This window comes from Marmota monax, unplaced genomic scaffold (genome assembly GCF_021218885.2).
Source record: "Marmota monax isolate L192 unplaced genomic scaffold, Marmota_monax_Labrador192_F-V1.1 WCK01_AAM20220418_F8-fsc00018, whole genome shotgun sequence".
Classification (NCBI taxonomy): domain Eukaryota; kingdom Metazoa; phylum Chordata; class Mammalia; order Rodentia; family Sciuridae; genus Marmota; species Marmota monax.
This window is the reverse complement of record NW_026692201.1, coordinates 5826778-5846214: the sequence shown is the minus strand read 5'-3', so window position 1 is coordinate 5846214 and position 19437 is coordinate 5826778. Positions and strand designations below refer to the sequence as shown.

The window sequence follows — 19437 nt, the reverse complement described above, 5'->3', positions numbered from 1 at the left end:
AAAAGCCTCCTAGTTGGTATACCTCTTTGACTCTTGGCATCCTCCATTCCTTTCCATCCCAACAGCCAGATTGAGTTCTTTCAAATGTACATCATATCATTTGCTCTACTATTTAAAATCTAATTTACAGTGCATTTAAAATAAAATCTAGATGATGCTCAAAAAAAGGAGAGTCTGAAATATCTTCTACAGATAATGTGTTAAAACTTTAGTTTTTACTATATAAATATGTTCCAGATGGTAATAATGCCCTTAACTCAGATTTAATCAAAATTTATCACTTAAAATGGATTTTCCTTGGTTATCCAGGAAGAGAACTTTCTTATTTTCTTGAACTAGAAGAAGAGCCTGACTTCCTCTATGTATGGATAGCATTTCTTCATATGTAAAGGATATTAGTGTGTCCATTATTTCCAAATTGAAGGAGGTTTAGTAAATAAATTTATAGACACAGAATGTCCCCAATATGTTGAACTTTATGAACAAACTGCTTTTCATGTGGAATTACCTATGAAATGTAACTTTCTGATTCTTAAAATGAGTGTATATACTACTATTGTACCCCTCACTTTAATGTCCTCTATCGTTTTCCCACATCTAGTGAGAAAATATGACATAGTACATACCTTTATTTTATCCAGGTCCTTTTTGGACCCTATTAGACTTATTTTTTCTTTTAATATTTTTTTGTTGTAGATGAACACAATACCTTTATTTTATTTATTTTATGTGGTGCTGGGGATTGAAACCAGGACTTCATACATGATAGGCAAGTGCTCTACCATTGAGCTCCAGCCTCAGCACTAGACTTATATTTGTAGTTATAAAGCTGGTGGCCTCATTTTTTTTTTTCTTTGCCCTGCTCTTTTCATCTCTGGTTTTAAAATAAATAAAAGCAAGAATTAATAAGTAGGGCTGGGGTTGTGGCTCAGTGATAGAGCGCTTGCCTAGCATGTGTGAGGCACTGAGTTCAATTCTGAGCACCACATAAAAATAAACTCTGTGTGTGTGTGTATAAGAATCAATAAATAGGATGATTTCAAATTAAAAAGTTCTGCACAGCAAAGGAACCAATAAAGATGGTGAAGAGAGAGTCTATAGAATGGGAGAAGATCTTTGTGATTACTCCTCCCACAGGACATTAATGTCCAGAATATATAAGGAACTCAAAAAACTTAACACCAAAATAAATAAATAAATAAATAACCCAGTCAATAAAAAGGTAAATGAACTAGACATTTCTCAAAAGAAGAAATACAAATGACAACAAATACATGAAAAATGTTCAACATTCTTAGCAATCAGGGAAATGCATATCAATAGTAAGATTTCATCTCACTCCAGTTAAAATGTCATTCACCAAGAATACAAATAACAAATGCTGATGAGGATGTGGGGGGAAAGGTACACTTGTGTTGTTGGTGGTACTGCAAATTGGTATAACCACTTTGGAAAGCAATATGGACATTCCTCAAAAGACTAGGAGTGGAACCACCATATGACCCAGATATACCACTCCTTGGTTATCCAAAAGAACTAAAATACCAATGTTTATAGCAGCAAAATTCACGATAGCCAAGTTACAGAACCAGCCTAGGTGCCTGTCAGCAGATGAATGCATAAAGAAAATGTGATATGTATACACAGTGGAGTTTTACTCAGCAATAAACAAGAATGAAATTATGGCATTTGCTGGTAAATGGGTGGACCTGGATAGCATTGTGCTAAGTGAAATAAACCAAATTCAGCAAGTCAAGGATTGAATGTTTTCTCTCATATATGGAAGCTAGAGAGAGAGAAAGAATTTAAAAGGGTGGGGAGATGTCTCATGAAAATAGAAGGGAGAACAGAGTAGAAGAATGGGATTAAGGGGGGAAGACGAGGGTGACAGGAAAGGGAGGAATGGCAGAATGAATATGACCAAATTATATTATGTACATGTATGAAGATATCACAGTGAATTCCACTTTTTTGTATAACTATAATGCACCAATTGAAAACCAATAAACAGAAGGAAGACCGATAGAGTAGAGGAAAGGTATCGGGAAAAGGGAAAGGAGAAGTACTAGCAATTTAAGGAGCAAATTAACTATAAAGTTTAATAAAAACAGTGTAATATAGTAGCCCTAGAGATAGAAGGGAAGTTTTAAGTTACATGGAATGGGGAATAAATGTGTTTGTACCTTTCTAAAGTAAAATTCTACAAATAATTCACAAGTTATCACAGAACCTGTTTAATTTATATACTTACCATTTTATAATAAAACCACTACTTTGTAAGTAAGGCTTAATTATTCAATACTGTATTCTCACTGTTACTTACAAATGTTAGCCACAGGCCAGGTATGGTGGCACATGACTGTAATCCCAGTGACTTGGAAGACAAGTTTGAGGCCAGCCTCAGCAACTTAGACACTATGTTAAAATAAAAAAGTAAAAATGCTGGGGACATAGCTCAGGTAAAGCACCCCTAGGTTCAATCCGCAGTACCAAAAACAAAAACAAAACAACAACAACAAAAAATTATATACTGGTTTTATCATTGACTACATACGCACCTGTAGACAGAAAAAAAAATTCAGTTCTTTAGTCCCCTTTACACCCAACAGTGTTAAAATCTCTTGTCACAGTGGTTATGGTTTATAGCATTTGTTAGATTCATAATCAACCTAGTACTTAACATTCAAAAATATCATCCCATATCTAGTTACAAAACAATAGATTTTTCTATTTTGCTGCTATTACCAACTGGTATACCATTACCAGTTGCAGTTTTGTCTCCTGAAAATTTGTTTTTAGCCCAACCTTTCCCATGTTTTGCTTAATTTCCTTTCCTTGGTTTAGCTGTATTATGGGCATTCCATGTTTTTCATTATATACAATGGGTGTCGTGAGAATGCTCTGTTCCTGATTTGTCCAGGAGTTTTAAGGTCAATATGTTTTTCTTGACATTTGCTGTGACTCTTAGAAAGTATTAAGGAATTTAAGCACTGTATTTTGTGGACTTTTTACACATTTCTGGATATCTTCCTCCTCTGAGCTAAATGCCATCTTTGGTCACTGTTCACTGCCTTGGCTCTTCTCTCGCGCATGGGTCTATTTTTCTCTGGCTTTCCACTGGCCCTGTTTTATAATAAGCCCATATAATTCTGTTGCCCTCTATCAAACTTCTTACTTGAAGTGGGTTGCCACTTCAAGTGGACTAGGTCTTATTTTCATTCTTTTAATGAAGTAACTAGGCAGAAGTTTTAGGAACCTCAGAGGCCAAAACAACACTCAATCAAAGATTTATTCTACCGCCCACCTCTTTTCTGGCAAAACAAGTTAACACAACATTCATGTATTGCCCCAGTTGATTTTAGCCATCTGCTACTGATGTCCCTCCTCTTCTCTATTGTCCCTAGTCCCTAATTAAAGACAGATACAGAGGCTTTTGTCTTTAGTAAGGGAGATATTCTGGTTTGTTTGTTTGTTTGTTTGTTTGTTTTTTAATGTCCTGGAACAGAAATGCTTGGCAGTAATAGCATTCAGTCTGTTATTTCTTCTGAGGCACGACTCATCCTTTTCCTAGGTGTTGCTACAACGCAGACTGGCATAATTTTTGGACAAAGGCTCCTCACAAAAACTTTGTAGTTATTATATGTGCATTAATTCCATTGATGTGAAATTTGTCTTTACAAGAAAGATGAATACATTTTTTTTCTGACTCATTTGAAATATAAGTTTACAAGTAGATGTTTCTACTTTTTTCCTCAGTATAAGAGAAAATTTTTTCATTAAATATATGGTTAATATTAGAAGAACTCAGTGGATAAAGAAAAATTTACTAGGGGTCTCACAAGGTTTTTGCAAGAAATATCAAGACTTTCTTTTAATCAATAATAAAAATACTATGGAAAATAATTTTCAGTCATGCATGAAAATATTTTTGTCTCTTGGTATATATGCTCAAGTTTATAAATAGTGTTCTATTCTGTTAGTACACTTGCTTCTTTTTTGTTATAGATTCTCAGGAAGTTGCAAAAAGTATTTGAGGAGGCCTTATACACCATTCACCTTTCTTCTAATTTTTTTTTCTTCTCCTAATTTTGACATCTTGTGTAATTATAATACAGTATCCAAACCATGAAGTTGATGTTATATTTCACTAGTTATATATGAACTCATTTGCATTTGTATGTATATTTTATTTCTATGGAGTTCTATCACATGTGTAGCATATGTAAATACCACCAAAATCAAGATGAAATTTCACCAGGCTCCTTCATGCTACAACTTTATAACTGTTCTCATGTTCTCTAGCCCCAAACCCTATATAATTGCACTATTTCAGCAATGTCATATCACTTATATTGGAACCATACATTATGTAAACTTTTTAAATTGACTTTTTCCTCTTAGCACAATTCCCCTGAGGTCTTTTGAAGTTATTGAATAGTTTGTTCCTTTTTATTGCTGAGTAGTATTTCATGATATGAATGTACCATAGTTTGACCATTGAGAAACATTTAAGTTATTTCTAGGTTTTGACTATTATGAAAAAAACTACTGTGAACATTTATATACAATTTTGACTAGGAGAGAAGATAAGTTTCATTTCTCTACAAAAATGCCCAGGAGTGCAATTGCTAGGCCATGGTAGTATATTTTTGTTTGTTCGTTTTAAAAGAAACTGCTAAACTCTTTTCTGATGTGGCTATACCATTTGTATTCCCACCTGTAGTGTGTGAATGATTCAATTTCTCCACATCTTTACCAGCATTCAGTGTTGTCACTATTGATTTTAGTATTGAACCATCACCTATGTGATAGTTGAGTGGTAATATCTCATTGTGCTTTTAATTTGCATTTCCCTAGTGGCTAATAAGTTAAAGATCTTTCCATATGCACATTTACTTCCCATGTGTTCTCTTCAATGAATTTCTGTTCATTGGATGGTTTGAATTTTTACTTTAGAGTTTTGAGACTGTTTGTTTGTTTTTGGTACTGGAGATTTAACCCAGGATTACTTTACTACTGAGCCACACTCCTGTCCCTTTTATTTTTTATCTTTTATTGTGAGGCAGGGTCTCACTAAATTGCTGAGAGTCTTGCTAAGCTGATGAGGCTGTCCTCAAATTTGTGATCCTCCTGTCTTAGCCTCCCAAGTTACTATAATTACAGGCATACGCCATAGCACCCACCAAGAAGTTTTTATTATTATGGGCATGTGCTCTTTGTCAAATATGTGGTTTTCAAATATTCATCTATAATCTGACCTTTTAACCTCTATCCTCTTGATATAGTCTTTCACCGAACGAGTTTTGAATTTTGTGAACATTCAATTTATCAATACTTTCTTTTATGAATCATATTTTGTTCTCAAGATTTTCTATTGATTTTCTAAAAGTTGTATAGTTTTGTGTTTTAATTTTAAGTCTTTTGTCTAATTTTAAGTCTTTGATTCAATTTGTGTTCATTTTTATGTAAGGTGTGCGTTTTAGTTTGAAGTTTTATCTTTTTGCCCATGCATGCCCAATTGTTCTAGCACCTGTTATTGAATTGGCTATCCTTCCTCCATTAAATTGCTTTTGTAAACTGGGCATGGTGGTGCATGCCTGTAGTCTCAACAACTCAGGGGGCTGAGGCAGAACAATCACAAGTTCAAAGCCAGCCTCAGCAACTTAGCAAGGCCCTGAGCAACTTAGTGAGACCCTGTTTCAAAATTAAAAAAAAAAAAAAAAAAGGGCTAGGGATGTGGCTTGGTGGTTAAGTACTCCTGATTCAATCCCTGGTATCAAAATAAATAAATAAATAAGCAAGCAAGCAAACTTTTGTATCTTGGTCAAAACAGTTAATGTATTTTTGTAGGTCTATTATGGTGTTCTCTTTTCTGGTCTGTTCATCTTTATCCCTTTAACAGTATGGCACTGTCCTGTGTACTGTAACTACGTAGTAAGCCTTAGTATTAGCTTACTCTCTCTCTCTCTCTTTTTTTTCCAAAAATTGTTTTAGTGATTCTAGTTTTTTGCCTTTCCTTGCAAACTTTTAAATAGGCTTCTCTGTTTTTATAAAACACCTTTTGATAGGAATTATATTAAATCTATGTATCAGTTTGGAGATAACTAACTTCTTTGTTGAGATTTCCAGCCATGAAGCATGGCAAGTCCCTCCAGTTTATTTAGGTTGGATTTTATCCATAAATATTTTGTAATTTGAGCATACAGATCCTTTATCTGTCACAGATTTATACTGAAGTATCTCATTTTCTTTGGAGCTGTTAAAAATGGTATTGTTTCTAGTTTTAATTTTCACATACTTTATTTGTGTGTGTGTGTGTGTGTGTATCTTGTGACTTTAGTGATCTCAGTTATTAATTCCAGAGGGTTTTTTTTGTTTTTGGTTTTTGTAGATTCCTTCTTATTTCTTTCAATCATGTCATTTGCAAAGAGGGGCAGCTTTATTCTTTTCAGATACATATGCCTATTTCTTTTTCTTACCTTATTGCACTGGCTACAACTTAAAAAACTATACTGAATAAGAGTAGTGAGAGTAGGCATCCTTACATTGTTTCCAATTTTGCATTGTCTTTACCATTAAATATGTTAGCTGTACATTTCTTATACATAGTATTTATCTAGTTGAGGAAGTTCCCTTCTATTCCTAGTTTGCTGAGTATTTTTGCCATGAATGAGTGTTGAATTTTGTCAACTTTTTTTTCCTGTGTCATTCAGTAAGATCATTTGAGATTTCTTCTTGGACCTGTTGATATTGCAGATAATATGGGTTGATTTTCAAATATTGAAACAGTCTTGAGTATCTGGAATTAATTCCAATTGATCATGATATATGATTCTTTTTATATGTAACTGAATTCACTTTGCTAATATTTTCTTGAGGATTTTCACATCTAAGTTTATGAGAGATATTGGTATTTGGTTTGAGTCTTTGGGAGGTTTATGTTTTGTTTGTTTGTACTATCTTTAGTGTGGGGATTAGGTTAAAACTGGTCTCAAATGAGTTGAAAAGTGCTTCCTCCTCTTCTGTCTTGTTGAAGAATTTGTGTATGTTGGTATTAAGCCTTTAAGTGTTTGATAGAATTATCTAATGAAACAGTCTGGGCCTGGAAAGTACTTTTAAATTACATCTCTACTTTCTCTAATGATCACAGGACTATTTAGGTTATTTGGTTGAGTTAAAGTGGTTTATAGTTTTTGAGGAATGGATCCATTGCTTCTAAGTTGTTTATGAGCATTATGAAGAAGATTATAATTATTTGTGGTATTTCTTTATTCTCCTTTTAGTGGTTGCAGGATCTATAGTGATATCTTCTGTTTTGGTACTGGTTTTGTTAACTAGTGCCTGCTAGACTTATCTTTGTTTTGCTAGAGACACATTAATTTAAAAAAACAAAAAAGGTGTTGTGTTGAGTTTTTTCTGTTGTTTTCATGTTTCTGATTTTATTGATTTGGCTCTTATTGTTATTATTTAATTACTTCTATTTTATGTTTATTTTGCTCTTCTGTTTTTGTGTTTCTGAAATAAGAACATAGAAATAAAAAGTCTCAAATTAAGTCTCCTAATGTAAACATTTAGTACTAAAATTTCCCTTTCAGCTCCAATTTAGTGGTATCTCAAAACAATTTGACTTTTCATTTGATATTTCTGTGTCTTTTAAAAATATATATTTGTGTTTCCTTTGTGACTTTTTTGTTGGCCTGTGGGTTGTTTAGAAGTACATTGCTTAATTTCTAAGCAAAGATTTTCCTTCCTTCTGTTTACTGATTTCTAATTCCACTCCATTGTAGTTGGAGAACGTACTGATTTCAGATTTTTAAAATTTGTTGGGATTTTGGGGTTTTGTTTCTTTGTTTATTATTGTTGTTATTGTTTGACCCAAGATATAGTCTATTGCAGTAAATGTTTCATAGGCACTTGAAAGTATTTGTATTCTTTCCTAGGTGGAGAATTGTGTTCTTCTGAGGTAGTGTTCTATAAATGTCCATTACAGCTTGTTGGTTGACGGTATTATCCAGTTCTTCCAAATCTTTTTTATTTTTTGTCTAGTATTTTGATCAGTTGCTGAAAGTGGGGTATTGATTCCCCAAATGTATATGTGGATTTGTCTATTTCTCCTTTTAGTTCTATCAGATTTTATTTTATATATTTTTAAGCTCTGTTGTTTAGTGCATATACATTCAGGATCACTATATTTTTTGATGAATCATTATTTTATTATAATGTAACATCCCTCTTTGTCTCTGTAATAATTTTGCTCTGAAACCTACTTTACACAATGTTATTATACTACTCTGCTTTTCTTAGTGTTTGTTTGAAATATATCTTTTCCTATTTTGAAATTTTCTGTTAGAAGTGAGTTTGAAGTTTGATGTTTGCAGTGACTTTCTTATAGATAGCATAAGTTCCAGTCAGTAAATCTCTATCTTTAAACTGGTATATTTATACTATTTACGTATAAAGTAATTATTGATATATTAGAAATTAAGGGTCCAAATAATTTTTGACTAATGGGATTCTTATAATTGTAACCATTCAGCAATAACCTCAAACACAAGTCAAATGAACACAATATCATTTTACTACATGTAAAAGACAAGACTTAACCATTGTTATAATAATCTGTGGATGACTCTAGAACTCAGTCAGATAAACTAATGTGGTTACCATTTTTTCCAGGAGAAGCTGATGTCCAATATTGGAGTGCCTATAGTTTTTCTGTTTGTTTGTTTATTTGTTTAGGAAAGGATGAATAAATTTATTTGAACACTTTAAGTGGGGATATTTGCAATTCATATAACTAATGAAAGGCTAATTTCCAAAGAATTTATATGCATCAGTAAGAAAAAAAATAGAAAGATGGGTCATGAATGTCAATAGGAACATTATAATAAAATAAATGAAAATGAACAGTAATCATATAAAAAGGTACTCAACTTCATTCCCCACCAAAGAAACATTCCAAATGCTGCAGTGCATACTACACACAAGGGCATTCTCATATTTTACCATATATCAGCCTTAAAGTCAGGCAGCTGACACTGAGCCATTACTACCATGGAATCCTCAGTGCCACTGAAAATTTCAAGTTGCCCTTACATCATCCTTTATAGCCACAGCATCAATCCAGATCATGTGCTGCAAGAGTATCTATAGATTTTTTTATAGCTATAGGTATAGCCAGCACCCGGTGAATGTCATGAAATATTAAAAAAGCTAGAAACCTTATCCCAATTAGGCAGTAGCCAAAGAGCTTGATGTTGGTCATATTATTTCACAGAACTCTTTTATTTTGAAAAAAATGAAAGTCCTTCAATAAGAACATTTTCTTTCTGATTTATGTACATTTAACCATAAAGGAAAGTGACTGGAATTTTGGTTCAACAGTTTGTTTATTGTTGTAACCTAACCACCCCAACTTCCATTTTATTTGAATAATTACCTTAAAAATTCATATCTTTTTTTAAAAAAAAATAGTTATCAGTGGAACTGTAGCCTGTTGTATCCCCCTAAATTCCCTTTTCCTCCCAATCTGGGCTAAGATCCTGAGTTTACCTCAGACAGCATTAGAATAAACTAATAGTTTATTCAGATATTTTAAAGATAATTGCTACCTACCAAGGTAAACACTTTGAAAAATAATATTTCTTTGGTCAAATTCAGTGTTTTAGGGGGTGTCTTCTCTGGATAATACTCATATACTATTTTTTTAAATTATTTTTGATAAAATGTAGGCCCAACTTTCTGTCATGACAGCTTAGGAACCAACTTCCTCAACTAAACTCATAAAGTACAAGAAGTGAAATCAAGAATCAATAAATGGGATGGTATCAAACTAAAAAGTTTCTTCACAGAAAGGAAACAGTCAAGAATATGAACAGAGAGAGCCTATGGAATGGGAGACAGTCTTTACCACCTGCACCTCAGATACAGCATTAATCTCCAGGTTAATACAAAGAACTCAAAAAACTTAACGCCAAATAAATAAATAACCCAATCAATAAATGGGCAAAGGTACTGAACAGACACTTCACAGAAGAAAAAATACGAATGATCAAAAAAGTATATGAAAAAGTGTTCAACATCTTTAGCAATTAGAATCAGTGTAGTTTTAATTTGCATTTCTCTATCTCCACTCCAGTCAGAATGGTAATTATCAAGTAACAATAAATGTTGGCGAAGATGTGGGGAAAAGGTACACTCATACATTGCTGGTGGGACTGCAAATTCATGCAACCATTATGGAAAGCAGTATGGAGATTCCTTAGAAAACTTGGGATGGAACCAGCATTTGACCCAGTTATCCCACTCCTCAGTACATACCCAAAGGACTTAAAAATCAGCATACTATAATGATGCAACCACATCAGTATTTATAGTATCTCAATTCACAATAGCTAAGCTGTGTAACCAACCTATGTGCCCTTCAACAGATGGATGGATAAAGAAAATATGGTGTATATATACCCAATGGAATATTACTCAGCCAAAAAAATAATGACTTTATGACTTTTGAGAGTAAATGGATAGATCTGAAGACTATCATGTTAAGTAAAATAAGCCAGTCCCCCAAAACCTGGCTGAATGTACTAATGTTAGTAATATTATTTGTGGATACTAACACATACTAACACATAATAAGGAGCGGAGAGTGGGGGTAAGAATAGAAGTTTATTGGAGTAGACAAAGGGGAATGAAAGGAAGGGAGCAGGGAAGGGAATAGGAAAGACAGTACACTGAATCAGACATAACTTTCCTATGTTTGTATATGAATACACCACCAGTGAAACACACATCATGTACAACCACAAGAATGGGATTCTAATTAGAATAAGTTATAATTATGTATGTATAATATGTCAAAATACACTCTGCTCTTATGTATATCTTAAAAGAACAAATAAAAAATTATTTCTGATAGTTTTAACCCATTACCACAAGGGAAAGTATAATAATTTTTGGCTTTGATGGAGATGTGATCACAATATCCAAATTATAGTTATTGCTATTTTTTGGCTTTCTTTAGCTTGGTCTTCTTGATGCAGTGTCATATGTTCATTTTCATTGTTATGTTCCTATACTGAATTAGAGAACAGAGACCTTCTCTTTTTCATCTTTGTTTTCCCTGTATTGTCATCTTGCATGAATATGATCATCCTTTGGTTTCGTCAAGGGGTTGATTCTAGGACCCTCCTGTGGATACCAAAATTCATGGATGCTTAAGTCCTTTGTTCATAATGTCCTAATATTTTGCATAAAATCTGTGCACATTCTCATGTATACTATGCACATTACTTATAATACCTAATAAATGTAAATGCTATGTTAGTAGTTGTTATATTGTACTGTGTAGGGAGTAATGACAAAAAGTCTATATATTCAGTACAGATGCAGTTAAAAATGTTTCCTACCCACTCTTGATTGAATCTGCAGATGGTGGTACCTGTTGATATACAGAGAACTTTTGTATATCATCAGAGAAAATGTATGTTTAAACTGAATGTATTGAATGCATTTGGATGAAATATAGGACACTGAACTTAGGCCTTGCTTAAGCCAGAATCCTCTTTTGATAGACTAATTGAAGATTCACTATAATAATAAATGGAATAATAATGGATATAAATTATTTTGGATAACATTGCCTAAAGTGCATTTCAGTAACATTAAAGCTTTCACAAAAATTTAATGAGTATATATTTTAACTTATCATGGATTTGACCTAATTCTTTGTGTTAATTCCTATGAGGTATTCTGAAGGCATTTCATAGAAAAAGAAATATGAAATGTTCCTGCCACTGACTTTTCTTATTCAAACTAATCAGATATGCAAAAATAACTTAGTGATTACAAATGTCTAGGTATAGCATGATTAGCTCTGAAAGTAAAGTCATGATCCTGTTTGAAATTTTCAACCTATGCTTTATTAATAAAAGAGTTAAAAATTCAGCAATAAGATTCTACCTAAAAAAATAGAATGGGTGGGGAATGTCCTTGTATATTATAATTCTGTTTTTTATTTACAGTATGAGCTATTAGGGAATGAATGAAGGTACTGGAATTAATTAATTTCTATTAAAATTCAGTATTATTACCATGAGATTATATCTTTCCTTTTTATTTTATATGAGCTAGATTATAACTCAGTAAAAGTTTAGATTTTTAACCCATGTCTCTGTATTTAACCAAACACTAATTTTGGGGAATAAATGTTAAATTAATATCTATGTCTCTTTTGGGACATAGATATTAATTTAACATTAATAGTCTAGGGAAATAAAGCTTCCTACTATGTTTTTTAAAACATTTTATTTTAGGCCCAACATTTGACATTAACTTAATTATTGGGTTTCCCTGTCATTGATTTGATTTTTTTCCTTTGTAATTTAATATGTTATAGTCCAGTTTTGAATGATGAATTTTAAGCCCAAAAATATCCTCTGGAATAAATATTCCTGTGTTTAATTCTGTAGTGTTTGTCGTCAGGGGGAATAGGCAAGTTCAGATTCAGAGGGGTGCCACACTGGTAATTTGGCTCAAACTGCATGGGGAGAATAATCTTTCTACTAAAATGAAGCACAAGGATAAGTAATAACTTTTTATGCATGATAAGCATCAAAAATATGAACCTGCTGGTCTTTGCTTTTCATTTTTCTTTACCTCTGTCTTTCAGTGAGAACCTCCTGCAGGGTGCACACGATGTGATCAATAACTCAATAACTTTTTTCATGCAGTAATTATCTCCATGTGATATTATCTGAACACTGTTTTTCTTTATTACTCAAAAGATGCAGGAGATATTTATATAACCAGCTGATCCCATTTTGGATAAAGGTGCTTTGTGACAGCAGGGGAAATAGTTTATTTTAAATAGCCTTTTAAAATAAATGTTCTATGAAAAGCTTTTCCAGTTAATTTTCACTTACCATGAGAAAGTGATTACAAAAAACAACAACAACAACAAAAAAAAACACCCTACATTTAGTATAAGTTCTAAAACTTGTGGATTTTATAGTATGGTAATCTAACTTCTAATAATTTAATTAAAACATTGAGCCATTTAACATAAACATAATTTTTCTGATTCTTCTAAATCATTAGATATTTATTGAGGTATAAGCTAAACACACATAAATTCTCATTATAGGCAGAGATCCTTCAAGAGTCGCGGATGATGATCCCAGATTGCCAACGCAGGTTAGAAGCTGCATATACCGATCTTCAGCAGATTTTAGTAAGTAAAGATCTTTGTCTTGTATTTAAAAAAAAATTTTCAATCCAATACATATCCAAAATTTTAAATATTTAACACTGAGAGCTAGGTGAAGACATTTTTATTCACCTACCCTTTACTAAAATAATTAGTTGACCTTAAATTGTTTTTGAGTTATGACTCCAATAAAAGTAGTTTTCTAGCATGTTTATTCTACTTAAACTTAATTAAATAATTGCATTTGATAGCAGGTATTCATCAGATTAATATTGTCCAACAATATCTTGAATTGGTTTTCATGCAGAAAACCATTTTGGGGGCATATTAAGGATGTGTTGACCAGTTCGTTTTTTTCTTTTTGTGGTAGTATGGATTCACCTCAGGGGTACTCTACCACTGAGCTCCATCCCCAGCCCTTTTAATTTAATTTTTATTTTATTTATTTATATTTTTTGAGAAAGGATCATATATATATATATATATATATATATATATATAGAGAGAGAGAGAGAGAGAGAGAGAGAGAGAGAGAGAGAGAGAGAGAGATCAAACCCAGTGCCTCATGCATGCTAGGCAAGCGCTCTACTACAAAGCCACAACTCCAGCCCTTGAGAAAGGATCTTGCTAAGTTGCTGAGGGTCTCACTAAGTTATTGAGACTATCCTCAAACTTTGGATCCTCCTGCCTCAGCATCCCAAGTCAGTGGAATTTTGGGTGTGTGCCACCATTGCCTGGCCTGTTTCAAATTTGGAAAGATCCGATGTTTCAAGTGAATCTGGGCCCTTATTTAAGGGATCTGGAATTCCTTCAGATTCAAACCTGAAATCAATTAGAGAAAAAAATAAATAAATTTGAAGGTGGGTAACACTGTTATATTATTAGTATAAATACTTTGTAATACAGTGGCTAATTCAGTTTATAAGTGATTCTAACTATAAGTAAAAGTTATTTCTTAATAGAGATAAAAACATAATACTATATACAAGCCATTGTTGTTGCTGTTAGATGATTGATGAATTCTGTTATTTCCTTTACTAGTTTTATGTTCGTATTTCTTGAACTAATGACTTTTTTCCTGATTCATAGTTTTACCCTTATATGACAAAAATAAGGCTTTTTCAGTATGATTTGAAAGAGAATGAAATTTGTTTGCCCAAAAAATTAGGACTAACTCTATAGAAAAACAAAAAAGAAAAAAGTTTACATTTCACAGTAGTTTGGGCACAAAACTCCATATTTATCTATAAAAACTTTTTAAAGGCAGGATAATTCTTACCAGAAAAGAATCTGTAATTTTAGAATAGAACACAGAGAAAGCAGGAAATGATTAGTGTTAAAATACTATGTAAAAAACACCATTTGTATTCCTAACCATTAAATGCTGTAGCTGAGAAAATAATATAAAATTTTCTTAGAAAAAAAAATGTCTTTGGATAATGTATTTGTATCTGAGGATATGTTCAACAGTATCTCTATCCTGTGCAAGCTTATATTTACTGACAGAGAATATAAACATATTTAAGGTATAATGTACAAGTTTAAGAAATTCTTATCTCTAAGCTAAGCAGATTCTCACTCATTTACTTTAAATTTTTATATTAAATATATATTTTATTGCCTCTTTTCTATAATAACCAAAAATCTCCATCTTTTATTGACCTGACATGAATTGTTGACCATAGTTTCATTTTAAAATAAAATAAAAAATTTCCAATGTATAATTCAGACAATATTGTTTCATTTGTCTATTATCATTATAATATATCAGTAAAAATGTCCTATATGTTAATATCTTGGAAAAACTCAATCTTTAAATATGAAAAGATGAAAGATGTATTTTGTTTCCTTTAGTGTGAGATATGTAATCTTCATTAACAAATAATTACTTTTCTAATTCAAATGTTGTATTTAACTCTGATGTGACACCAGTAGCTGTCTTTACTATTGGGAGTAGTTGGAGAATTATTTTGGCCTGAATGTTATCATATTTGTAGCACATTAAAAAGCCCTCCTTTTTGGCTTTTAATCCATTTTTAATAAGAATCTCTTACATTTTTCTTTAATTTTTACGCTTCTTATGAAGGGTGTGGAATATTTGAATAAATAACAAAGTAATGATTTTGAGAGGAATAAGCCTAATTTTTTACTGTATTTCATTTCAGGAAACTGAAAAAGACTTGGAAGAAGCTGAGGAATATAAAGAAGCACGTTTAGTACTGGATTCAGTAAAGTTAGAAGCCTGAAACTTTTCTGTACAGGGTATTCTTACTTTAAATCCTAGGGTCCATTCTGCAATTCATTATTTTTGACCACTGCTGTGTTCAAGAAGTATGAGAATGTGATTCTTTTATTAAGTTGCATACATTTTTATTTGCATATTTTAATGTGTCAAATAAATGAGTCCATCTTATAAAATTGTTTTATTTCGTACTTTCCAAAATTAACTTTTTGTCATTAAATCAAAAATTCTTGATAGATAATTAAAATTTGTGAGTTTCCATCTGAAGTTTAAATATTTGGCTTCATAAGCATAGATTGAGTTATAAATAGGATACTGTGATTTTAGATAAAAATCCAAATTTTAAGCAATTTTGAATAGACCACAATTCCCTAATAAGAAAAGAAGAATTATCTGTGGATAGGGCCTCATATACTTATTCCTTCACCATGAAAGTGTAACATTTCCACTACTCTAATTTGAGAAAATTTAAAAATTTTTATATCTTTATGAATAATGAGGAATTATATTTTAAAGGAATATAATAACTGTTAAGCCTGATGTGCTGGAAAGTGCTTAAATACTCTTCAAAAGGGAGGGGAACCTCTGATTTGTGACTTGCTGATTTCTGCGTTGTAAATACTACTACTATGATTGATTTCAAGATACTGACATGACCTCTCTGAACAGAGGTGGCAGGATACAAGCCAACTGCAACATTTGCTGGCTTTAGCCAAACTTTGATTATCTTGATTGACTGGAAAAGAAATATCATTTTGTCACAAAATATTTTCCCATTACATTTGTAAACCCATTACTTAATCATTTGGGTTTACTTTCCAAAAATATATGACGACTCATTTAGTTTTCTAGTATACCTAGAACATGTGTATGAATGAACTTTCTATCATCAGCCTAACATAAACATTGAAATAATGAACCGTAATAGTATTAATAGTATTTAAATTTTAAAACTTGTAATTGGAAAAGAAAACTTGGAACTCTGCTGCTATAAAATACTTAACAGTAGTAGTATTGTTGGTCTGAATTTGGAAGTTTAAATGATTACTAGAAACCATGGCATATATTTGTTGAATCTGTTCATCAGAGAAGAGAAAAATAATATTCTTTCCTAGTGTTATATCTAAAGGTACCTCTTATAAAGCATAGAATGTTTCACTTAAAAAAAAAATTTTAGCTGTTGATAGACCTTTTTTTTTTTTTTAATTCATATGTGGTACTGAGAATTAAACCCAGTGCCTCACACATACTAGGCAAGCACTCTGCCACTGAGTCATAACCCTAGCCCCAGAATGTTTCACTTTTAAAATTTATTTATATATTCCAAAAAGTTACTTCACTGGAGAATAACATGTCAGGTATATTTCTAAATTCAAATGTTATCTTAAAACATCACATGCTATTTTAAAAGTATTTGGGGTGAGAAGAAGAAGAGTTGAGAAAATTAAAACTATAATTAATTACAATGTAAAATTTAATACTGGGGCTCAATATGAGAGATCAGAATATCAAAAGACTTGAAACTCTCTAGATTATTTTGCAGTTTATATCAAGCACCAGAACAATAAGTTGCCTTTTGTGGGGTGGGAGGAGGAGCGTATATTTAGTTTTCAAATAGAATTTCATCTAAAGAAAGTATTATTTTTTTAAATGTATAACACCTCATTTCTTCTCTCTACCCAATTTAAATATATATATATATATATATATATATATATATGTGTAATAATATATAGTGTGTATATATAAATATATCATAAATGTATATAAATATGTTATATATTTATATATAAATATATACACATGTATTATAGCAGATGGTTATTTGACTGATTAAAGCTTTATGAGAACAGAACATTAAAAAAAAATGTATTTTTCCTGGAGAAAAGAAATTCTGAAAAGGAATTTTGGAGCCAGCACCTGAGTCTTGATCATTGAAAAAATTACTTTCCTATCAAAAAGCCCAGGAAAGAAGAAACCAAGGGGCTGGGATTGTGGCTCAGCGTTGGAGCACTTGCCTAGCATGTGCAAGGTCCTGGGTTCGATCCTCAGCACCACATAAAAATAAAAAAATAAAGATATTGTGTCCAACTACAACTAAAAAATATCTTTAAAAAAATAAGAAGAAATCAATGAGCAAGTAGATGAAAAGAAATATATCCTTAGATAATTCCTTTCTCAACTACAGACTTTTATGCTGGATTTCTAACCTGGTATTAATGAGAAGTACAAGAAGCTTAACATTCTGTGAAGGTGTTATTTCTGGGAATTTTTGACACATTTTACTTCTACTTCATGACCATCAAGAGGCACATTAAATTAAGAACAGTTGTAATTGAGTCTGTGTTCATTTATTTTTAAGCTTTTATTTAAAATCTTACCACTGTGTAACAATTGGTAGAAATTGCCCCAACACACCTAATCCCCAACCAACTTATAGTAATCACTCAATTAACATTAATAGATTGAGTGAAAAGGAAGACCATCTTTAACCTCTAAAGTGAGATAAAGAATGCCAAAAAGGATTCCATCACCTCAATAACACACTTAGTGCCTGCTTTTCAGACTGTTTTCACTACAAACAACAATAAGAAACACATTTTCCATTGTTACCCAGTACATACATATGTGTGTGTGTGTTTGCATGCGTGCTTAGGCATACACATGTGTGCATAAATATACACACACACATATATATTGCCTCACAGTTTTTTACTGTTTCATATTTTAAAATAGTAATTATGACCACTAGTTGATCTCACCACCTGTGAAAAATACTGCTCTAAAACTAATTATTATAGTTATAAAAATTACCTATATACATTCCAACTTGCAGGTATCAAAGCAATTGACTCCGTAAACACACTGCAGATATAAAGTATCATGGTTAAGTGTAATCACTTAGCATTTATAATATGCCCTCAAGTCTTTCTCTTTAAAAATTTTTAGCTGTAGATGAATACAATACTTTGTTTGTTTGTTTTTATGCAGTGCTGAAGATCAAACCCAGGGCCTCACATGCTAGACAAGTGCTCTACCACTCAGCTACACCCCCGACCCGTGCCCTCAATTCTTGCACAAATAGAATGGCTTCCATAAGAATACAAGGAAAACAAAGGCACAAGTGACAGACACACATAATAAACCTGTATATGTACAGAAAAAGTCACATCATTTCTATACAGCAGTACAAAGGACAAAGAAATAAAGATAATCAGGTACAGAATGAGTTGAGTTACCAAATCCAGACTGGTTTTAATGTCATTGAAAGCATTCCAAAGTCCTGGCATCTTCGCTATATATTTTTGGCTTATGAGATTAGTCCTAGTACATCAAATTACTATTCCCTCAGTGGTCCTGGTCGGAAGCTTTCTGGCTGATCTTTTGGCACATTAACATTGCTGAATGAGTATTAATGTCCCCAAAACTAGATTTTGTTGCATGTGGATGAGTCATGTGAACAGCTCCTTGGGAAGAAATGGGACTTGCGGGGAGGGAGAAAAAAGCATACTGCTAAAATAAGCACATGTTTATTTCATGAGTAATGAAAACTGGTCAGAGCAATATATTGTAATGTTCCTTTAACATTTCTCAACTTTCTGATCAGCAACATTGAAAGCCTAATATTTAAAAATTGTCTTTATGCCTATACCTGTGCACTGAATCTCTTCCAAATTGAGCAGTCAAATCTGTTTAATCTAAATCACTTTGCAAACTTCATTACTTTACTTGGCTTTTTAAAAATCCTATCAAATTTAATAAGGACATATCCTGCAGCTGGTTATCACTTAAATCTTATTATTTGGTCATTTAGATAAACCAAGGACAGATTAATCCTTTCTTTGATGGCGAATTAGGGCCTTTAAATGTCAGTGGAAACTTGACATGTATGTGAGAGCAAAAGCTGTGAAGCGTTTGATATTAAAGGGTTAATCAGATCATTTAGTCCTTGAGCTCCTTTGAGTGCTTTAGCTGGAAAGAAATTGAA

General features: G+C 32.1%; 1 protein-coding gene across 1 annotated transcript in view; it reads left to right on the top strand.

Moving 5' to 3' along the window:
* Window positions 1-15625, top strand: part of Tbca (tubulin folding cofactor A) — a 73693-nt gene extending 58068 nt beyond the window's left edge. Inside the window, exons 3-4 of the mRNA XM_046427558.2 lie at window positions 13145-13231; window positions 15373-15625. Coding sequence (XP_046283514.1) covers window positions 13145-13231; window positions 15373-15453 — 168 coding nt within the window. The 3' untranslated portion in view covers window positions 15454-15625. The remainder of the gene's footprint in view (window positions 1-13144; window positions 13232-15372) is intronic.
* The last annotated feature ends 3812 nt before the right edge of the window (window positions 15626-19437 follow it).